This window comes from Lissotriton helveticus, chromosome 10 (assembly GCF_964261635.1).
Source record: "Lissotriton helveticus chromosome 10, aLisHel1.1, whole genome shotgun sequence".
Lineage (NCBI taxonomy): Eukaryota > Metazoa > Chordata > Amphibia > Caudata > Salamandridae > Lissotriton > Lissotriton helveticus.
In genome coordinates, this window is record NC_136071.1 from 610,187,937 (window position 1) to 610,212,640 (window position 24,704).

The 24,704-nt window shown below is 43.1% G+C and overlaps 1 protein-coding gene across 1 annotated transcript in view; it reads left to right on the forward strand.

Moving 5' to 3' along the window:
- TXNDC11 (thioredoxin domain containing 11) overlaps nucleotides 1–24,704 on the forward strand; it is a 450,106-nt gene that overhangs the window by 310,076 nt on the left and 115,326 nt on the right. The window contains exon 7 of the mRNA XM_078663148.1: nucleotides 16,102–16,302. Coding sequence (XP_078519274.1) covers nucleotides 16,102–16,302 — 201 coding nt within the window. The remainder of the gene's footprint in view (nucleotides 1–16,101; nucleotides 16,303–24,704) is intronic.

Consider the following 24,704-nt stretch of genomic DNA (forward strand, 5'->3'; position numbering starts at 1 on the left):
TGTGATCATCTAATACGGCGTGTTGCCCATCGGGGCATGAAGCCCTCTTGATCCGGATGAATTGGGTCTGATAGATGAGGCTGTAGTCTATTGGCGAGAGGTTTTGCAAGTAGCTTTGCCTCTACATTCAAGAGGGAAAACGGGCGATATGATGCGTGATGTTCTGGGGGCGCCCCGGCTTCAAAAAGACCACGATTTCCGCTTGTCTCCAATCTGGGGACAGGCATGTAGCCTGAATCGCCTCTTGAACGTCTGCGAGGTAATGGGCCTAAATGGGGCATATATGCCTTGTAGAATTCACTTGGGAAGCAGTTAAGGCCTGGTGCCTTCCCTGTGTGCAGCTCCGACAATGCTGCTACTAACTCCTTCAGCGTTAGAGGGGCCTCCACGGACTCACGGGCTTCCTTCGAGAGGGCCTTCGGAAGAATATCCTAAAAGACTTGCTCGATCTGGGGGGCGTCTAGCCCTTCTCGCCTTGCAGATATGGTCCAGTAGTAGACAGAAAAGCTGCCCGCCAATGCCACCGGGTCGGTCAGCACTGTATTATTTGTGTCACAGATCCAGGCTAGTTGGGTCAGCATCCCTGCCTGTTGACAATGTCTATGTAGGAGCTTTCCAGACTTATCGCCCATTGATAAATTCTACTCTGTGTGGCTAACCATGCGCATCGTACTTCTTCCATCATCTCACCTTGCTATTGCTGTTGGACCAAACATAATTGTCGCCATGCCACAGCCCCATCACTTCCCGACCCTGCCTCTCCAATTCAATAATGCAAGCTTCTAATAGAATTCAAGAGTGTATACGCTGCTTACGTTCGGCTACACAGAAGCGGATGCAAGCCCACAAATTGTGGGCTTCATGGCATCCCACAGCACGTCTGCAGGGGGTGCTGTCACCGGTTTGTGAGAGATATAGTCGGTCGGGGTCTGATAAATATTGGTTAGATATGCCTGGTTTTGCAAGTGCCATGTGGAAAGCCGCCATCTGAACGTTGGTCGGCCCGATTAAAACCCGAATGGCGATCAGGGAGTGGTCAGATAATTCACGAGGCAGGATCATGGCTTCTGCTACCCTATGCGTTAATGCCCATGGGGTGAAAATGTAATCTTGTCTAGAGTAGGATGTATGATTCGAGGAGTAAAATGTAAAACCTGAGTCCTTGGGGTGGTGGGCTCTCCATGTATCCTCCCATCCCACCAAGTCTACAAGGGACTTCAGTTAAGAGTCTTGGACCCCTCCCACCACACTGGATGCTCGCCACCTGTCATTTCCAGAACACAACACATGATTCTGGTCTCCGCCAATAACCGCCAATCTCTCGGGCAAGGATCCTCACACATCCACAAGGCGGCCTACATAACTCTGGCCAAAGGGTGGAGGAGCGTAAATGCTGGCCAGTACTATGTGTTCCCTTGATATAATACCATGTACTAATATGAATCTACCAAGTGTGTCTGTCCACTTCTGTACAAAAGTGAAAGGGATTCTATGGTGTATCATTATGGCTACCCCTTTGGAGCCCCGTGTAACACTGGTGTGAAATGTATGCATATAGCCATAGCGGGCCAAACAGGAGATCTTAGTGCCCAATAGGTGTGTTTCTTGCAGAATTATAATGTCTGCCTCAATATGTTTGGCCTGATGGAAGACCGCACCACGTTTGCCCTTTTGAGGCACTCCCCTGACATTCCAACTCACCCCACATATCTGTCCGTAGGCGGTCACTTTGTCATGTTCTGTCATACTGGTATCGGAAAGGTATATCACAGCCAAGCAGGAGGAAGGGTCTCCACCGTGAGGAAAAACAGACTTTGCAGCCCGTATAAGAACAAAAAATTACATTATAGCAACTAGCAAATCCCAACCCTCCATCCCCTCTCCCCAGTACCTCAAAACCACTGAAGTATCTATCGCAGGGGGGTGTACCCCACGCCAGCACCAACAGGAGGCCAGCACGGGGTCCCTCTAATGGATCCCCAAACTCCTGATGTTTGTTTCAGGAACCGAAGGGGATCGAAGTGTACCCCTCTGAACAGCCCATCAAGAACCAGAATAATGCAAAAGTCGCATCAAAGAAACATAGGAGTTGCCTGGCCAGGGAGTCCCAAGCTGCTTATTTGCTAGAGTTCAACGTCTTATTTGCAGGGACCTTCTCCGGATCTTCGTTACGAGCTTTAGAGCGCCACTTCGACCTGGACCAACGTCTACGTTTGTCCGACAGTTTGTTTAGCAATCAGCTAGGTTCTCTCGAGGAGGAGTCCGAATCAATTTGTGATGGGGTGTGTGGCTCCAAGTGTCTGTTCATCCGTCCATGTGAAGACCTCCTCAGGAGTCTCAAAGAATAGGGTGCAGGAGTTGTACACCACTTGTAGACAGGTGGGAAACAGCCCCATGTATGGGATTTGAGATCCCAAAGGCGGGCCTGTCTGCTGTCAAGGGTTGGCGCTGTTGCTGCACCATTTTTGTATAGTCCGGGAATATCATGCAGTGGGACTCATATAGGAGTTCAGTCCGTGACCTTGCCTGTTCGAGAATGACGTCACGATCATGAACATTTTAAATCTGTGTGATCACGGGCCACGGCCTGGCACCGGGAGGTGGTCGCTACAGCGAGACCCTATGGGCGCATTCTATAATAAAGCAAGGGGACAGACAGTGTGTCCGCTGGAATCCATGTTGTGAGCCAATGGGTTAGGAATTTCCCTATGTCTTCACCTTTGCTTTTTTCGGGAAAGCCCACAAAGCGAAGGTTATTTTTCTGTGCTCTCTCTTTCTCATCCTCCACTCCCATGGCTAGACCTTTAGTGAGCTTTTCAATAGATCTTAGTTTGAATTGTAGAATCTGTGTCTTCCATGCCAGAGACTCTAGTTTCCGCTTCTGTAATGCGATCTGGCGCAGTAGTGTCCCCTCTAAACCTACAGCGCCAGTCCTGGCCTCAAGAGCTTCTCTAGATTGCGTTATCTCGGCAAGAAGAGCAGCATTATCAGGTAGAGTTGTAGTACCTCCCTGTGCGTCAGCCTGTTGTGATTCCCGCCCCAGTGAAGCGATCCATTGTACTTTGTTTTGACTCGTAAATGTAAATATCCAGTATTGGTAAATGTCCAGTATTTGTAAAGCACAAACAATTACCCGAAGGTGTCAAGGTCCTGGGGGCCCTCAGGAAGTTTAAGCGAGCTATTGTTCAGAGTCACATGGTGCTGGTCTGATCTGCCGCTGCTACCGGGGATCGAACTGTGAGCACCCGGGTTCCGGCGTCAGTTGCCCTGGCCGCTACGCCACATCTCTTCCGACCCATGACCAAGGGGCTTGTCTTTTGTCATGGATAGAGGTAGAGGGTCAAACGGAACCATGCAGCTTTGTCCCACTCAAGCACCATTGTCCACCAGGCAGGCCAGGACCCCATCTCACCCATCACCAGAGTCCAGACTGCCTCCAGCCGTGTATTTCCCAGCTCCTATTGATGCTAGGGCTGGAGTTGGTGAGTCTTAGGCTGCCATGTATATATTTCTGCTAAGTGAGTGCACGAGGGCCCCCTGGCCACAAGCTGCACCGGGACCGAGCGGAGTATGTCCACCTCCCCCCAGCGGGTGCCTCACCTCTTTCTGTATGCCGCAAGTAGCCTCTTTGTCTCCAGCAGCACAAGGATCACTCTGGGTCAGCCTTCTATTGCTCAGCCTGCCAATTAGGGCATGCTGCATCTATATCGCAGCTATGGGCAGGCCGTATGTAGCACACTAAGCGGCCCCCCAAGCCCGGCGATATCACTGTCCTGTCTGATCTTCAGCGGGGTTTGGCCCAGCCCAGTCAATACTCATCTGCGTCTGCGGCCGCCTCAGCTCCTTGGCCGCCAGTCAAGCAAGGGCCCCTCCACTCACAGGCACACACAGCAGAAACGCTGGAGCTAAGGCGCAGTCGACGAGCCACAGCTCACCACGCCCCACATTGTAAATATTTTAATCCTCAAGAATCTTCATATTTTAGAACTTGAAAACAGGTAAGGGATGAAGGAGATTTCGGACAACCAACGACTTTATTACAGCAAAGCTTATTATTATGTTAAGGGGAACATTCATCATTCCCATCATTGCCTTTTTAAGTAGATTTCGCCTTTGCTTGTATTTATCCAGTTTAGTCCACAGCTGGTGTGACTTTTGTGAGCATCCATTAAAAAGCTTAGCATTTAAATCCTTTCAACTTTCAATATACCAGATCCGAAAACCATCATGTATGAGACAAACGTTTGTTAGGATTTCCAGTTTCACATTACTACTTCAGCAGGCTCTAGTCTGTCACAAGAAGTAGCTTATCTTCCTCAAATAGGTTTAGATGGGTTTACTAGAATACTCACCTAGACAGGACCATAAAAGATCAAAACACGATATTTAAATCAAGTGTTTGACTTATATAGAATATTACATCTGACTATAAGGGCTGAATCATTCTGCAATCCACCATCATGTGCTCAAGGCATCTTTCTCTATACAACGGTAGCAAATTCTAGATTGTATTATATCACCATTATAAAGTTTGTGATGCTATAGGACTACTTTGTAGAAGATGATGTCTTGTTTGAAATAACACCAGACATTTTTGCTCTACCAGATGATTTAAAGATCAAGGGCTGTAGATTAGACTTCTCTATTTCAGTCTTATTAAGATCTCAGGGTCTTTCATTGTGTTTAATTGAGTTAATTACGGGTTGTTTCCTATTATCTAATCATGTATATATCTGATAGGCAAGATTGGATTTGCCTAAGTGTCTAGAGAAGTTTGTAATTATGGCATGATGTTTGATAGATTCAACCAAGATATAGCACTTTTAAGTTTTAAGAATGAGCACAATCGAACATTAGAAGGTAATTTGTATTTTGAGGTTGAGTCAGTGACAAAGGAAGATCATATCTATTAAATCCCTTGGCATCACTATGCCTACTTTGTTTACTAAGTGGCCATTCTACTACATTGCTCTCGATCTTGATTTTAGCATTTTTTTCGAAGAGGAAGATATCTTCTCTCAGTAGCTACTTTCAGTTTGTAATTATGTTCTACAACTCCAAGTATAATTGTTGAATCCATGAATATCTGTGGATGAGAGGGATTAAGAGTAAGGTTCTAACTAATTTACATGAAAAAGTTTCCAGTATTCAGTAGTTCTCTTTTGATTGCAAATCAGTAGTGTGTCTTGCGATGTTATGTGTGTCTTGAAACCAATTTGCTGCTTTAGCTAGCAAGAAAACGAGTATCTACTAAAGTTCGACAAACATAAACCACTCTATTTAAGTGCAAGTTAGACATGGTGATTCCACTTTTTTCTGTCACCATAATAGGATCTGGAATGATTACTTCAGTCTCACAAAAAAGGTTACCGACGCTCTGAGCAGTAACATACAGGTGACCTAATTAGCACTGAGCTTCAGTCATTTTAATGATTCAAAGCACTCTCACCAGTGTGTATATTTTGTTAACCATTCTATAACAAAGTAGGAGGACACAGGATGTAGTTAGTATAAGAGGTATTTAATACAACCTCATCCAACAGCCAGAATATCTCAACTGTCATGTACAGAACACAGTGGAGTAGAACATAGAGAGGACATGGTTCCACGCTGGGCATTCCAGCAAGAGAACAAGTGACATCATTACACTTCTTCCTCTTGACATTTAAATAAGTAACAACATAGCTGAGAACAACTAAACATAATCACGCAAGTGCAAAGGCAACCTGCGAACTCTCACACTCCTACGAGAACCAGCAGACTCCAGAACAGGAACAGAAGAGGGACCTCCAGAAGAAGACCTGTCATGAATAAAAAAATCACATCCAGCAAAGTGAGAGAGCCGACTGTGGTTCCATATACGACCATCCTCTGTCTTAACAGCATTTTTGAAAAGTTTCACAATGGTTCTAGGACCAGAAAACTTCGACCAATTTTGACATCCAACAGGTGCTTTTATCTTAATTTTCTCCCCAACTTTAAAATTCATAACCTTGGCAGACTTTTTCTTGTCAACATACACTTTCCTTTTCATTTGCAAAGATAATTCTTTATCTCTACAAGCTGCAATTTCATTGTTTTTTACACCTTTGTCAGACACCATCCATGCAGGACACAAACAAGTGTTGGGAGCTCTACCCTTGAAAAGTTCAAACGGAGTTTTACCCGTAGATGAATGCGGGGTGAATCTGTAAGCGGTTATCCGGTTCTGTAACTCCCTCCTCCAATCCAAACAATTAACCTTTGCCAACTGAATACACTCCTTAAGAGTCCTGTTAAACCTCTCCAAAGCACCATTTGCCTCAGGCTGATATAATGAAATTTTCTTATGAACAACACCACACTTGACAAGATAGTCCTCCATGACACCTGAACAAAACTGAGGACCGTTGTCTGAAAGAATAGAGTTTGGAAAACTCTCCCTTTTGAACACAGAATCCAGGAAAGAAATCACGGACTGACTTGTGACCTCCCTTACCAAACTTACCTCCACCCAACGAGAATATAGATCTAACAAAACCAACATGTAAGGAGTCTGTCTTTCACCATGTAAAGGACCCACAATATCTATTGCCAACTCATCCCAGGGAGATCTCGGCAATTTTCTACAAACCATGGGTGGGCTTCTTTTTTTAAGCACTTTGTCACTGAACTGACAAGGAGTACACTCCCTTACTAAACGTTCCACCATTATATCCAAACCCGGCCACCAAAAATTCTGACGGATGCGTTCTTTTGTCTTAGAAATTCCCATATGTCCTTCATGGGCCATGTTCACAATAACCTTCCTAAGATTCAAAGGCGGAATCAATCTGGTTCCTCTCATAAGTAAGCCATCAACAACAGCTAATTCATTTGCCACCAAAGACCATGGTTTGTCAAGGGAAGAAGACTTATTCTGATGCAAAAGGCCGATAACCCTCATCATTTCAACATCCTTTACCAACTCATCCTTCCATTCATCTTCCTTCACAGCTCCCAGAGTAACATCACAAACACTTAATTCACAATCAAAATCTGCTTGCTCACCAACATCTTGACCACAAACCTCGCCTACAACATTCACCAATCTAGACAAACAATCCGCCGAAACATCAGTTTTTCCTGGAATGTACTCAAATTTAAAGTCATACTCCTGCAAGGAGATTACCCACCTCCTTATCCTTGAAGATATAGAATCCAAACCTTTCCTTTCAAATATTTCCTTTAGAGGTTTGTGATCAGATCTGACTGTAAATGATGAACCCCACACAAACGTCCTGAATTTGTTTACAGACCAGAATATCGCCAAGGCTTCTTTTTCAATGACCGAATAACTTAGCTCAGCCCCTTTCAAACACCTTGAAGCACACGCAATCAACTCTTCACGACCCTTCCTCACCTGAATTAACAGAGAACCCAGACCTTTATTACTCGCGTCTGTCACAATGAAAGTGGGATCTCCAGGTACAAATGCCTGTAAGTTAGGTGCATTTCTAAGATCTGACTTCACTTGTTTGAACTCCACACTGCATTCTTTGGACCACACAAACTCCACATTTTTGCACATAAGCTTCCTCAAATGTACAGTCTTATCAGCAAAATTCCTCACAAACTTATTATAGAACTCCGCCATTCCCAAAAACGAGGAGACTTCTTCTTTTGAGGTAGGTTCTTCTAACATTTCAATTGTGTCAACTAACTCTTTCTTTGGACTGATTCCTAATCTTGAAATATGATGACCCAGGTAATCAAGTTCTGTGACACCAAATTTACATTTGCTTCTACGTAAAGACAAACCCGCATCCAACATTCTTTTTAATACAGTATGAACCCTCCCATCATGTTCATTTACATCCTTCCCACAAATCAACACATCATCTTGGTAACATCTAACCCCCTTTAAACAAATCTTCCATAATCCTTTGAAACACTGATGCCGCTGACACCAGACCGAATGGCATTCTCAGAAACTTAAATGCCCCCATAGGAGTAATGAAAGATGTTAACTCTTGACACTCCTCACTCAAAGGAACCTGGTGATAAGCTAAGGCCATGTCCAAGGTGGTGAAGTAGCATGCTCCGTCAAGTGTGGAAACTAATTCCTCTATGTTTGGAAGAGGATATTTATCAATTATCACTTCTTTATTCAGTGCACGAAGGTCCACACATAAACAAATCTCATTATTGGGTTTTCGAGCTATCACAATTGGAGCAAGCCACTCTGTCGCTTCAAAAGATTGAATTACACCTGTGGACAACAATTTTTCTATCTCCTTCTTTACGGCTTCTTGTACACAAACAGGAATACGTCTGACCCTTGCAGCAAGAGGAGTAGCACCTAGCTTCAACTTAATGTGGTGATTATAACCTTTCAAACAACCCAATTTGTCAGAAAACAAGTCACCAAACTCTTTTACAAACTTGTTTTCTTCCCCTTCAACAGATTGAACTTGTACAGAAGGATGTCCATTTGGGTTGAGAATGACACCTAAACGTGCCTGATGTGACCAGCTTAACAAACTGTCACCACGTTCAGCCACATAGATTTTTGCGTCAGTAAATCTCCCTTTAAACGCAATACAATCTTCAAAGTAACCCAACAACTTAATGGGTAACTCATTGTAACCTCTGGGATTAATATCAGGTTTCATAAGAAACTTTCTACCTTTAAAAATGTTTATGTAAACATCCTTTGCAACAAAAGTGATGTGGGAACACAAATCAAATTTCATCTTGACACTTACATCTCCCACCAAAACCCAATCTGTAGGATGCTCCACATCATTTTCACTTATTTGAAAACTAACCAACTTGGTCTCTGTCCCATAATCTCTCTTGTTCCTTAATCTGCAATTTTTCCCAAGGTGACCCTTTATGCCACACACATTGCAACTGAACCTATTTGCAGGACACTCCTTTGCATTAGCCATGTGTCCAAATCTTCCACACCTATAACAATTGCCTTGGAAAGGTGTTGTAAACTTCCTCGCAGACTGTATCTTAACAGTACTATTTTCCTCCTCGGTATTATTCCCACGCACTGGTTCATCAAATTTTTTTTTTACCTCTTTCTGTACCACCTGACACTTTACCTCCTGCACCTTACTACTGGTAGAATCTTCTTTACTGACTTTGCTCAGTTCTCCAACACACTTTAACATGTGTTCAACCCTTTTGGCGATACTAATAACTTCATCCAAAGGTGGCTCATCTTTAAGCCAGAGCTCCTCCCTGATCTTATCACTTCCACACCTCAAAACAAATTGATCTCGAACTCTTTCTTCCACCAACCCACCAAATTTACAACTTGACGCCAATTTCCGTAATGAAGTTATGAATTCTTCTACACTTTCCTCCTTCCCTTGTTCACGCAGGCCAAAATAATACCTCTCCATAATTGTGCTTACCTTAGGCAAATAGTGTAAATCCAATTGTCTTACACAAATTTCATACTCATTCAAACCTCTCTGATCAGCTTGCGTAAGTAATGGTACATTTTCCAACACCTCCTGTCCTTCTCCGCCTAAACAATGCATTATAACTGCATGTTTTCTTTCCCCACTCAAGTTAGCACGACAAACTCTAGCATAGTTCTCAAAAATCTTTTTCCACTTTTTCCACTTAACAGAAGGTTCTCCTGGATCTGATAAGAAAAACGGTGGAGCTGTAACATTCTGCATCGTAGTTATACACAAATTACAACTTTTAACTTCAAAACAATCACCTGGAGCAATACCTGTTACAGTTTTTCCCAAAAAACAAAAAAAAACTCCTAAAAATATATATACTTCACAGTATTACAATGCTAAGTCACAAAGAGTGTGCCTGTCACCACCGATGTCCTTTCTGATGGTGAGGCAAAATAAATTAAAAAAAATTTAAAAAAGTGTGCCTGTCACCGTGTGAACACAGTGCTTTTTCCAAACACGTTATGCCTGGTGAGCTCCACGCAACCAGTCTCCCATAAATTTAATTATATTCGTTTTTCACAACTCCGAGTTTGTGACTGGAATCAAAATCAGGTTTCACTAAAAAAAAAACGATCCTTTTGCCCTTAAAATGGCCGCTGTCCGACGTCCACACTCACGTCACACACCGTTCTCCCTTTTTCTTTAGGAATTTGAGCTTGTTTTCAGCCAGTGAGTTCGATCCTGACTTAAGATGGCCGACAGAAAACGCTCGGGTTTCTTTCAACAGTCAGTTGAGCTTTTTTTTTTTTACCTTCGAGTTTCTCACTCATCCAAGATGGCCGCCGCAAAACAAACAGACGCTTTTCTTAGGGCGATGGGGCACCTTTCTTCCTTCCTTCAATGACGTCACGTTGCACGAAGAAAAGACACACGGGCCTACCTCCTCTTCATAGAAACAGCGCTGAAGACGTTCTGCCACCAATTCTCCTCCTCGTTCCGCCGCCCGATGTCACCACGAACCAGACACCGTACAATCCAGCAGGAACAGAGCACTTCGGTAAACAGTGAGTTTTTTTTTTTTTTTGACCTCACGCTATTCTTTGACTAAATTATCGTTTTTCGTTGAGGTTGTATCCTCTATCCTTGAATCCTTTTCTGTATCCCATCCAAGCGTCGCCAGTATAACAAAGTAGGAGGACACAGGATGTAGTTAGTGTAAGAGGTATTTAATACAACCTCATCCAACAGCCAGAATATCTCAACTGTCATGTACAGAACACAGTGGAGTAGAACATAGAGAGGACATGGTTCCACGCTGGGCATTCCAGCAAGAGAACAAGTGACATCATTACACATTCTTCTGTCACTTCATTGATTTTCAGAATAGTGTTTTAATTATTAAATCACAGTGTGTCTTCCAAATTATTTTAACCAAAACTCTGAGGAATACATCGGGTACTGGATTTCATTGTACCTTGTTTTTTTCCCCAATTGCTTGTTACAATGTTACATTCAAATGTAACCTATCCTCTGAATATTTGGCCATTGTTTCCAAAATAGCAGGGACCAAAGATGTAACTTTTCGCACACACAATATTAAGTCGTCCACCAATGCTGCTAATTTATACCCATTTTCTCCAATCAAAATATCTCTAAAGGCCTTATTTTCCCTCAGAGCACATAGTATATGTAAAGGGTAAAAAGAATAACAACAGGGAGATATGGCAACCCTGCCACTTTACTTGATGAAGCACAAAGTATTCTAATGGCAGCCTACTAGATTTAAGGGATGGTCTGGGGTTTTGCTATCGAGTCATGATTTGAGTAGTGAAGTCTTTGCCCAAATTTACTATAGTTAATGTTGTTTATGAGAAGTCCGAACATATTTTCTCAAATGATTTTTCAGTATGAAGCGTCAAAATAGCCACTGGGGTATGAAGTGAGGCGAATGCATTCAGAACCTGCCCCAGAGTTCTAGCATTGTCACTAGACAATCTTTACGTTATGAGGCTTGGTTGGTACACATGTATATGTTTGCCTACTACTTTTTGGAATCTTCAGAAATATTTTGTTTATTGATAACATGTTTTGTTGATTTATCAAAAGAAATATTTACTCTACTCATATTTTAATAATGTCCATTACATGGCGATAAGGTACAGCTTGCTTTTTGGATAGTAGAAATGTTATCAAAGATTGGCATTCTTTCTGACCAATGTCATGTTTAATTATTATCCACACATTTTGAATGGTGGAGAAAAACGCAGCATCTCAAGTCATAACAATACCACAATTCTCAACCTAAAAATTATAATCCAAGCGGCGTGGCCAGATGCCAACTAAGGTGGCCGCTTGAGCTAGTGTCTTGATCCCGTGGCACAGAATCCTTGCAATACTGTCCGCCAGGGAGGCATCGTCACATCAATCTATAAGTACACACAACCAGAGTGCAAAGTGTAGCGTCTTCCCAGACTGGGTACCTGCCAATGACCACAAGACACACAGAGCTTAGTATTACACGACTTTATTCTGCTGCGTGTAACTGCTAACTCAACATTCTAAAACAAGCTTTCATGACATTGCACTCTGACATCTACATCATAGCTCTACAGAGTCTGTTAAAAGCCAGAAGGGTTCCATTATAAAATATGGCAAGCCACTACACAAAGTTATCACCTAGTGAGTTCAGTTGACATTCGTTGGCCTGCTTAAGTCTAGAACCCATATGCCAGAGAGCAGAGGGCACACTGCAAGTGCGGAAGACCTGTTCGACCCGGCCACTCCCTGATGACCTTTCAGTATGGACTGGGCTTGACTTTCCGCCATGGAGTGTTGGCATAGAAATGATCTCTACTAACCATCACCCCAACTGTAGCTGAGAGTTCAGGCAGTGGAGGTGCTCTCATGGTCAGGCTGTTATTTGGAAACAAGTGAGACCCATGCTGTAGAGCGACAGTGCTACGGTGCTGGTTGGAGGAGCAAGGCCCCTCAATGTGACCTGCATACTGCCGAAGAAACCACATTCCCAAGTTGAGCTAGGAAAAGCAAGAACTGAAGGAATGTTCACCTGGAGAACTTGAGCTGAGACTTCCTGTGCAGACACAGCTGCTCTGTGTGCCTTCTTTACGGACAGTGGATCTGAACATATATCTCATGCAGTGCCTCCAATCAATGAAATTACGAACATTGCGAGAAACATTCCAAATAGGAGAAGAACCACCTAAAAAAATGTGAACAATGTCAAAAGGGTGGTTTGAACATAGGATATCATTTAGCTTAGACCATATTTGACACCATAAAGCTTTAACTAAAGGACAATGAAAAAACATATGAAAGAAATCACTATCAGTATAAGAACAGGACCAACAATGCTTCTTATAAGAAGTTTTAAATTTAAACAAATCAGTAGGGGTAAAAGGGGGGTCAATACAAAATAAATTGCTGAAACAGTTTCATAGTTTTTCAGGCACAGGAAGCAATATTCTATAGACTAGCTGGAGAACTGAGTGAGCAAGAGGGCGAGCGAAAAGCTGTTGGTAGGAACTTCAACCTTTGAATTCCTTTGTACGCAGGGCACCTTCTTCCTTAGAAATGTTCAAGTGTAATGCAGAAGCCAATATAATTAGCCTTAAGTAATTGCAGGTGTTTTGAACAAAGAAAAAGTATTGTATTAGTTTGTAACACAGAAAAGGACGCACATTGATGGTGGACTTGTCTTCCCAGTTTCTGTACTTTTACATGGCGTGTCATACACTAGACCTGCCCTTGACTCTTGGCTTTGATTTTTTTTAAATTATTTTTTATTAGCGAATTAACATTTTTTAGCAAATATATTTTTAAAAAAAATCAAATTGCATCTTTTTTTGTGCAAAAAGCAATTATGGGTTTGAAGGAATCATTTCATGCAACATAGAGTGAGCTGTCTCCCAAATTTATCTTCACTAGTCCATCATGCATTTCTATTGAGTTTTGCGCTATTTTCTGAACATCGTCTTCTCTTCCACTGGTGTTTACGGTAATTCTTTACAATTTGTACCCCGTCTTCAGGTTTATGCTTTATGGTTGATTTACCAGTTCTTAGAAATATAAGCTTTTTAATGTACAGTTCCTGCAGTAGAAAGACTGAGGCTGCGTTGATGACTCATTCAAAGTGACGTTCTGATGTGTTTTCTTGAGTGGCAGGCTCGTAGTCTGGTTTAATCTTTGCACTACCTCACCCTACTAAGGGTAGTGCATCATAAAATATACCTTGAGCTACATTGAACTCCGAATAAAATGTGGAAACTGAATCTATGCTGTTTAAATATGTGGTGATGATGGTGCAGTAAAGCGCGGATATTAGCATGTGTTGATGGACTGTCCTCCATGGTGATATACAAAGAATAATATAAGCTGTAAATTCAGTAGCCCTGCCCCTTGTGAGATACAAGCGTAAGGGACGAAGGTAGATGAATCCTAGCAGTACTCAACATAGAGCATCTATCCATGGTACTCCAGTAGTGCAACTGTAGCCCAGTTTGTAATTCAATAACCAAGTCATAGCTGGATTTGGAGGCGTAAAGTGGGAGGGGAAAGGATCGTAGCACCACTCAGGAAAGCTTTAGCGTCTCTCCTTGATGCATCAAGCATTCCCCTGCTGTCAATGCCAAAAGCACCAGCACTTGCTAGAGTTGTGAGAAGGAGAAAGTAGGAAAGTATCCCCGACACAGCAGTCCCTAGCACAGCAAAGCCTCTCCTCCAAGGCAAACAGCAGACCCATAGAATGTACGGTATATCCGGCTATATAGCACACCCACGGAGCATTTATCTTTTCGTTCTGGTAGAGGCGGCCAACGGGTTCTTGGGTCCACTAGAAACAGTAAAAGATCAAATAAATCAAATACATGCAACTACCCATCCTACTGTTGGAAACATTTTCTTGCTTCTAAATCCCACTCAAGGCGGGCAATCAGTGTTTCTCAAAATATGGGTTGCGACCCCTATTTTTGGTGCGTCCCGAAATACCAGGCAATAAATATAGATGCCTTTAAATTCTGCATTTATCTTGTAACATTTGCTGTGCTTCAAAGTCAAAGGTCAAATTTCAGGCTATTTCTCTGACACATTGCTGCTTTTTTTTAACATGTGGATTGGTGTTTACAAACTCCCCTTTGCAGTCATAGAAAGCAGTGGTGGCCGGTAAGTTTTGGGGGGAGGGGGGCAGACGGGACACACACACACACACTCACATACACAACACTCACAACCAGGCACACACACACACACACACACAAACACATTCATTCACAACACTCTTTCCCAAACATTCACACATGCACGCGCGCACGAACCAAACAATGTTTAAAGAACTTAAATCACACTTACCTTTAGCCAGCTCTGCTCTGCCTTGGAGGTTCCAGGAGGCTTGGGACTGCTGCCTTCCCTCATTGACTGACATAAGGTCAGCCAACGAAGGAAGGCAGCAGTCCTATGGTCATCACAGAGTGGGATGAGTCAGGGAGACTACTGACCCCACCCCACTCTGTGATGAAATGTCACTGATTGACACTCGACCCTGGGCGCGTCAGGGCTTAAAACTGAAGCGACCAGGTGCGAGGGAATCAGTGACGCTATACCTCGTCACTGAGGGGAGGGCCTCAGCAACCTTTGCTGAGTTGAGAAAGTCACGCCCAACGGAGCTGTGACTTTCTCAGCCCAGCAAAGTTCAGTTCAGGCAGCCAGGAGACAGCGCTAAATGCTCATGTGTGTCTCCTGGCTTCTTAACCCCTTCGGCGCTCATGACGAGCTCAGCTTGTCATGAGCGTAACGTGCCCTACGCTGATGACGAGCTGAGCTCGTCATGTAACGCGGGATTTTTAAAATCGCAGCGCGCAGCGGGAAAACCGCTAGCGCGCATGCGGTTAAACTGAAAGTGAATAGTGTCTGTCAGGCTGACTTTTGTTCAGCCTGACAGACACTGTTCCTACGGGGGAAAAAGGGGGTGGGCCCTTCCACCCAAATGGACCAGCCGCGCCTGATAGAAAGAAATAAAGTGAATTATGTGACCGCCTTGCTGGGGTTAAGGAAGTGTTAAAGGTAAGACTGTGGGATGTAATTTGTTGTGACACACAGCACAATTTAATACCTGTAAATTAACTGTACACATTCAGCAGTTGAGAAAGCAAAAATGAAGCACTTTTTTTTGTTAATCGGAAGTGTGATGAAAACAAAGATTTTAATAGGATCAAACAAATCAAGACGCTTTACTTGGTGATGCACAAATGATAAATATTCACGGAAACCTGATTTCAACACATCATTTGCATGCAGTATAATTTTATCAGTAAAACTGTATGCTTGCGCAAATTTAGAGGCCATTTCAATGAAAAATGTTCTATTTGTAAATGACTGTGTGCTACCACACGATGCTTCAGTACATTAAAAATCACCTTCCTCGAGTCCATTAAAGCTAAGTGGGTCACAAAAGTTTGTCGTTCCGAAAATTGAGTCCTGGTTCTAAAAAGTTTGGGAGCCACTGGTTAGATAAGAATCATTTACATTCATGTGTAGAGCGTGTTGCCACATGACGTGCTCATAGTAATCCTTTCTTTTTCCTACATGTCTATACACTGCAGTTCGTAATTGTCAATTAAAAGATACATTTAAAAATAAAAATGTGTGTTCAATATTTGAATCATTACATGTTTTTGTATTTTTATATATATTCAAGGTGTTCCCACATCAGGTGATGGATTTTACTGCTCCAAATGTTTGCTCTTGGGCCCTTGATAACAGGGAAACAATCTTGAAATGGCTGCGACCTCATGGAGGCAAAAGTCTTCTCCTAAATAATGAACTACAGAAAGGACCAGCCCTGATTTTCTTTTTACCTTTTAATCCATTATTGAAGCACCACTCCCTCCTGGATGACGTAAGTCTTTTTCTTTTTTTTTTGTGTAATATTTTTCAGATGTTCTCATTCTGCCACTATTCCTGCAATTACCTACTTTGATCTGAATGTTCTCACGCCACCATGCTAACATTACACCAGCTGCAAGGGGCATAATTCTTTGGTCCTCACTGATTACAGAGTATTTTGCAACTTGTACTTGCACCTTGAAAAAATGTTGGTAAATATTCTTACAGGTGCACCAACACTGGAGCAGAGAGACCGGGAGGAACCAATGGTGGGACAAGAAAACACTGATAATGAAACAAGGCAGGACCAGAAATGGAAGAATTATACTCCAACCCTTGGTCAATTAATTAATCAATCAGTCAATCAAGTAGTACTTATGTAGCACAGCTCATCACCCTAAAGAGTATCCAGGCGCTGTGCTGCAGGTATCAGTCGAAAAGCTAGGTCTTGAGTCCCGTCCTGAAGTGAGTCAGCAAGGGTGCAGTGCGGAGGTAAAGGGGGAGGGTGTTCCAGGATTTGGCAGCGGGGTGGGAGAAGGAGCATCCTCCGGAGTGGCGGAGAAAGAGCATCCTCCGGAGTGGCGGAGAAGGAGCATCCTCCGGAGTGGCGGAGAAGGAGCATCCTCCGGAGTGGCGGAGAAGGAGCATCCTCCGGAGTGGCAGCGACGGATATGTGGTATCTGTGCAAGGTTGAGGGATGTTGAGCAGAGATTCCTGGAAGGTGGATGGAATTGCAGGCTTTTATGTAGGTGGTTCCTTTGTCGTGGAGGGCTTTCTTGTACGCTTGGGTCAGAAGCTTGAAGTGACATCTCTTCTGGATGGGGAGCCAGTGATGGTCCCTCGGGTGCTAGGTGATGTGTGTCCTCTTGGGCAGGTTGAAGATCAGCTTGGCAGCTGCGTTCTGGATCGTCTGGAGTCTTTGCATGAGTTCCATGGTGGTGCCTGCATAGTGTGTTGCTGTAGTCTAGTCGGCTGCTGTTGAGGGCCTGTGTCACCTTTTTCCTAATTCTGATGGGAATCCACCTGAAGACTTTGTAGAGCGTGTGGAAGCATGCTGAGGAAGCATCATTGACATGACCTTTCATGGCTAGTTCGCTGTCCAAGATGATACGATGGTTGCGGGGTGATCTTTCAGTGAGGGGGTGGGTCCAAGCTCCGCCAGCCACCAGGAATCGTTCCAGAGGGTGGTGTGTCTGCCGAATATCAGAACTTCTGTTTTGTTAATGTTGAGCTTCCGGCAGTTGTCCTTCATTCAAGCTGAGACATTCTTCATACAGTTGTGGAACTTGGTCGTGGCCGAGGTGTGGTCTGCTAAGAGCGAGAGGACGAGCTGGGTATCGTCAGTGTAGGAGAAGATGTTGATGTTGTGCGGTCTGACAATGTTAGCGAATGGTGTCCTGTAGATGTTGAAGAGGTTTGGACTGAGGGATGAGCCTTAGGGTACGCCATAGATGGTGTGCTTGGATTGCAAGGTGAAGGGAGGGAGGGAGGTGGACTCTCTAGGTTTGTCCTGTGAGGAAGGATGCCATCCATCTGAGCAGATTGTCTGTGATTTCAATCTGGCGTAGTCTACTGATGAGTGTGTGGTGGAAGACTGTGTTGAAAGCTGCAGAGAGTTCCAGGAGGATCGGGGAGAGACCACTGGTGGGACAGGGAGACACTGCCTCTGGGAGACAGAGCCATCATCAGTACATTGAAATAGCGAGAACATTTAGCAGAGATAAAAGAAAAGGGAGACAAGCAGACACCAACAAGCATACTGGGACAGAAAGACAGAAAGACACGATATTGGAAAAAAAAGCAATATCTGCAATGGCGCACCAACTACTGGGAGAGGGAGAGGCCAATCAGGAGACAGAGAGCCACTGGCTCTGGGATAAGGAGACATTGACAGTACACTGAAATAGAAAAAACACTGGGACAGGGACAAGGAGAAAAGGAGTCGCAGACAATGGATACACCGACCAGCCAAGACAAAGAAAAAAGGCACATTGGCAATGGCACTAGGAGGCTCTGGTTACAACACTGGCTCAGGGAGATACTGACCACAACACTGGTGCAGGGATGCACCAACCACAACACTGGCACAAGGAGGCACTGACAACAACACTGGCACAGGGAGACACTGACAATTCTATTTAAGAAAAGCACCGCCCTAAAGAACTAAACTCATCTGGGAGTAAGGGGGAAATAAACCAAAATGAATAAACAACCTTCCACGTGACCTAAATTGCTTTAATGCCTGCTAATATATAGCAGAGAAGCGGGTCATTAACTCATGATTTCTCCACACATGAATTTAATTTTTATAAAATACTTTTATTCGTTTTTTATTCCATTATTCACTAGTGACAATTTTAATTCGCATTGTCATATTTTCTTTCAACAATGTTGTTTCTTGGCCATGTATCAACAAATTTCAATATTACATTTTTTAAGTAATTACAATGATCTCAATCTGTGCAAAGAGAAAAAACTCTTGATTAATACACAAGTTCTTTAGATCTTTTCTCTCAAGAAACAAATATCAATATTGACTATCCAAAAAGGCTAACCCACATTTACACCTCCTTCACATAATCCACACTTGTCACTGACTCATACTGCACAGTCCAGCATCGTAAAAACAGATGAACAAAATTTGTGTTTGGGGTAAAACCAATAACCCTTGAATGCTATGCTGATAGCTGGCACATCATACTCTCAGGTTGACGTACGTTTCAATGGATTTAAAACATTATCTCCATCTTCATCAGTTTTTTTATCTCCTTTTTTTCTTTTAGAGGTAAACAATGGGGAATCTGTTACTTCTAGCTATAACGTCAATACACTCCATCCAGAGTGAAAGTGACCCCTGTGCCCTAAGAGGTCATTCGTGGTGTCTGCTGTCAAGAACTAGTTCGAGATTCTGAGCGTATCCTTCTCATTTTACTTTTTGAGAAGCGGCAATATTATACGCACATGGGGTAAACTCTGATCATTCCAATACAGGGGCTAGCGCTGTTCACTCTATATTTTGTTTCCTTTTTTTAAAATTTAAATAGGTGGCTTTAACGATTATTTGGATAGGTATTCTCAACCCCAAGACTCACTTGCAGCGTATATTCTTTTCATTAGATACACTTGAACAGTGCTCGTGCAGAATGGCGCTCTCTGCGGCTCCCAGTATCTGGCTGGAGTGTATTGGCGTTATAGCTAGGAGTAACAGATTCCCCATGGTTTACCTCTAAAAGAAAAAAGAGAGAAGAAAAGAACTGATAGGTCCTGATAAAGATGGAGATAATGTTTTAAATCCATTGAAACATACGTCAACCTGAGAGTATGATGTACCAGCTATCAGCATAGCATTCAAGGGTTATTGGTTTAACTCCAAACACCAAATTTTGTTCATCTGTGCTTGCGATGCTGGACTGGGTAGGATGAATGTGTGTAGTATGAGTCAGTGACACAAGTGTGGATTATGTGAAGGAGGTGTAAATGTGGGGTTAGCATTTTTGGATAGTCAATATTGATATTTGTTTCTTGAGAGAAAAGATCTAAAGGATTTGTGTATTAATCATGAGTGTTTTCTCTTTGCACAGATTGAGATCATTGTAATTACTTAAAAAATATAATATTGATATTTGTTTATACATTGCCAAGAAACAACATTGTTGAAAGAAAATATGACAATGCAAATTAAAATTGTTACTCGATTGTCTTTTTATAAAAGTGAATAATGGAATAAAAACCAAATAAAAGTATTTTTATAAAAATTAAATTCATGTGTGGAGAAATCATGAGTTAATGACCCGCTTCTATGCTATATATTAGAAAGCATTAAACCAATTTAGGTCACGTGGGAGGTTGTTTATTAATTACAGGGAGGCACTGACAACAGCACTTGGACAGGGAGGCGCTGGCAACAGCACTTGGACAGGGAGGCACTGACAACAACACTGGCACGGGGAGGCACTGACAACAAAACTGGCACGGGGAAGCACTGACAACACTGGCACAGGAAGGCACTGCCAACTCTGGGACTAGGGGGCACTGCCAAAAACACGGCCACTGGGGGCACTGCCAACAACACTGGCACAGGGAGGTACTGCCAACAACACTGAAACAGGGAGGCATGTCCAACACAAGCACGGGGAGGCACGTCCAACACTGGGACTGGAGGGCACTGCTAACAACACCGGCGCAGGGAGGCAATGCCAACAACACTGGCGCAGGGAGGCACTGGCAACATTGGCTCAGGGAGGCACTGGCAACAACACTGGCTCAGGGAGGCACTGGCAACAACACTGGCGCAGGGAGGCACTGGCAACAACACTGGCGCAGGGAGGCACTGACAACAGCACTGGCAGGCACCAACAACAGCACTGGCACAGGGAGGCACTGACAACAACACTCTGACAGGGAGACTGGCAACAATGGCTCAGGGAGGCACTGGCAACAACACTGGCTCAGGGAGGCACTGGCAACAACACTGGCGCAGGGAGGCACTGGCAACAACACTGGCGCAGGGAGGCACTGGCAACAATGCCAGGAAAGTGAGGCACTGGCACTTACACTGGCACAGGGAGGCACCGAAACACCCAAGATGTTACACACTGCTGGCAGTTATGGAAAGCCTTAAGGGAAAGTCTCAAGTCCTCAGCCTTAATGGGATTACGGCCATTGCGAAACCAACATATAGCAGACAAATTTCTTCTAAGGCTGCCCAGGAAGCCATCAATCCTAAGAGGCCTCGTCAAAGGCAGACGATTAGCTTTATATGCACAAAAATGATAACCTGTTTTTGGCATGCTTACCAAAGTTGTACTTCTTGCACTCAAAAATAAGGCGTCAAATTGCACATTGCTGCAGCAGTCTTATTATTTATTTATTTATTTAAGAGTTTTATATAGTGCTAGCCAGACCCGAAGGTATTGGAGCGCTTTACAGCATGATCACTCGTAAGATACATAAACATATTAGTATGTTCAATGACTCAAGACTCATCTCATAATATCGTCGTAAAGAACACAGTGTCATTTATAGGGTAAGTTATCATAGTAGTATGTACAAAGATAAGTGGTGCTTCATGTAGTGTCGTCATAGAAAGTACAATGAGTCTGGCAAGATTGGACCAGGAAGGGGGATATGGGAGATTGTCATGAGGAGAGTGGGGTAGAGGACTTGATGTCAAAGTGTCTGTGTGCTGCTGTGGGCAGGCCTAGGTGGTTAAGTTGTAGCTATCCATTCGGGAGAGATCGGTTGAGGAGGAGGTCTTTGAGCTACCTTTTGAATGGTAGGCAGGAGGGGTCAGTCCTGATATGGACTGGTATGGAGTTCCAGATTTTGGGTGCATTTCCTGCGAAGGATCGGGATGCGGTTTTTTGTTTGTGAGTTCTCGGAGGGATAATGAGTAGGGTGTTGGTAATCCTTAGGCTTCTTGTCTGACCGGCCTTCTGGCGCATCAATAGCTTTTAGCCATTCTGTGATTTGGGGGATCTACTCATCGTTGGAGATGAGGAGGATTTGCGTCTTGTCTTCTTTTGTTAATCTATACCGTTGTATAGTTAAATCTATTAGCAGAGCTTAGGTGTTTACTAAATCTCTAGTACAATACTGGTATAGGCAGAATAGCTATCATGTGCAACAACCCTTCTGTTGAAAGTGGGTTACAGGTATAGGCCCTGATCATGAGTCAGTTGGTGAGAAACTACTGTATAAAATCCTGGTTTGCCTAAATCTGAGTGTGCAAGCGTTCCAACACCTTGGTTTTCTGGGCGTTGAACATTGGACCCAATTTTACTGGGTGGTGATTCTGACCGTGAAAATATTATGAGACTTTAGCTGCAGGAGCAGCGACGCTTCTTTCCCAGTTTTTTTTATGGTAGAGGGAAGGATCAAAGGTTATTTTGCATTTGGTTAGGGTTTGGTGAAAGATGTTGATGATCTTCAGCGGGTAGCTGTTCCAAGTAGGTGGGAGGTGGAAGTGATGGTATGGCTAAAGTTCAAAGATGGGTGTCACCCATATTGGTGATGAGGTTGAAGTTTAAGTAGGCGTACCTTTTGGGAGGGCAATGACAGGCAACCTCAGCTGATCGCAGTGCAGAATCTTTTTTCTCATTACGATGAGAAATGGGTGGGAAGCTGTCTTGGTTTGACATCCTAGTTTGGATCCTAGTCTTTCAGACTTACCTCATTCTTCTGTCTTCCCATTCCATTTCACTTTCACTGGCAGGCCAAGTCTTAGGGAGAATTGATGTTTTTAAGAATGAGGCAAAGACCAGCGAGTGGTTGAAGAAAGCAAGCGGGGTACACGTATGAACGTTAGTTGTAGCTAATAACACAATTTTCAGAAATGAATTGGGAGTGTAAGTATGGCCTCTAGGATAGTAGTAGACTTGTAGGCAGAGAGCTGCCATACCTTTATAGACACACCTGTGCTATGTTCATACTTTGAGCTGTTTGGCTGTTAACTTCTATTGGCCAAAGGTAAGTTCAAGGAAGAGGTGATAGAGTGGTTTATTGTGGATAGAGTCTGCAGTCGATAAAACCAATGTGAGTCTTTTTGTGAAGAGTTCAAGCAAAAATGTTATTGGAGTTGAGATAAGATTGGCGGTGAACCTGCAAACTGAGGCAGTAAAAGTCCAGCATGAAAAGAATGATTGGTAGATAAGGAATAGTGAAAAGTAGCTTGTTATAAAAATATAACTTAATAAGGTGAAAGAGAAAAGGTGTTAAGCTAAAGTACAGTCAAATGCCAGAGTTTAGAACAATTACTGACAACACCATTTTTTTCAGTACATTGAAAAGGATTTAGGATTCACATAAAACGGCAAAGACAGAGCAGTAGAACAGTCTTACCTCATAGGTAAAATTTGAGCTGAAGTAGGAAAACACACGCGTGCACACACACCACATGTAGGCGCATGCAGACACGCACACCTCTTCCATTCAGATCAGTTACGGAATGGTTAGTAATATTGCAAGCTTCCTTTGCACATAGCGGTACAAAAGGGGGTGGTGATGGACGGAGCATCTGAATCAATCAAACACTCACACCCAGTCAAAAGATCTGGGTTTAATCCATCACTGTTCTTTAGCCCACTCTGCCACCCCAGTTCAGACATGGCTATATGCAAATCAGTCTGACCCTGTGCCTCATGGGAACAGTCCAGCCCGAACTGCCAAGCCATGTCTTCTCTGGACTGGAAACAAGCTTCCGAGGACCGGTTTCTGGCATTCCAGCCGTCTTCAGCCCGGCTTGCTTGAATCCAGTGGCAAAGTGAGCAAGGGACTCACGTCTGAGCATACCCTGCCACACTTATGGCGGCCAAAAGCGGTACAAAAGGGGGTGGTGATGGACGGAGCATCTGAATCAATCAAACACTCACACATAAGACATGGCTTGGCAGTTCTGGAAGTTTTTTGAATTTTTAACCACAACTTATCCCAAAAAGGGATCAACCAACATTTCATGAGATCTTTTTCCCAAGCCAATTCAGCCTTTGTTTTGTTCCTATCTGAAGAGAGAGATAAGCATGTATATAAAGGTGAACCTGAGGGAGAAGTAGATAATAAAGGAAATATCATGGAGCAGCTGGAGGAAGGAGAAGGTGTGGCCAGTAAGGATCGAAGATACTGGGAAAGAGAAGGATATAAAAGATCATATTGAGATTTACAAGAAGATGGTAAGGAAAATAGTTTTTGAAGATCTGAAAAAGATAAAGGAATATTATTGAGTAATAGTTGTGAAATCCAAAGCAGTCCCTTAATTCTCCAGGATTTCCAGTAAATGTGTAATAAATTATAATGCCAAAGGGGCTGTTGATCTATTGAAGAAAACGAAGGATATGAGGAGGGTAATAGAGAAGTAAGAGTTTTAAGTGTGTGAGAGATAACTGGAGTTCGAAAGGAAGAAATATTGTTGGTAAAAGCAAGAGATTCTTTAAATTTAAAAGGTGAGATAAAACATTTTCCTATAGTCAACCATATGGGTGGATGTATAAACTGATAAAGAGAGAGCCAACGGGAAGACTGTATTACAGAAAAGGAATAGTGATATTTTTTGAAAACAGGAAATTTAAGACCACCAGAAGTTTTGTCTGCCTTCAGAGAGGACAGGGCTATTCGAGGAGATTTGTTTTTCCTAAGAAATTTTGTTAAGAGTCAATTTCTTTGAAGTAAAATCAAGGAATATGTACAGGAATCATAGAAAGAATATATAAAATTAAAGGAGAAAGCATCATCTTAATGGAGTCTAGTCGTCCCCACCAAGAGAGAAAAAGTGGATGCCAACGGTCCATAGAGTCAGATAAAATGTTAGTAATGTGGTCAAAATTTAGTTTTAGCGTGTCCGGAATGTTTGAGGAAAACCATAGTTCTATATATTTTATCTTAGAAGTTCGCCAAGAAAAACCGGTAGAAATGAAATCTTGT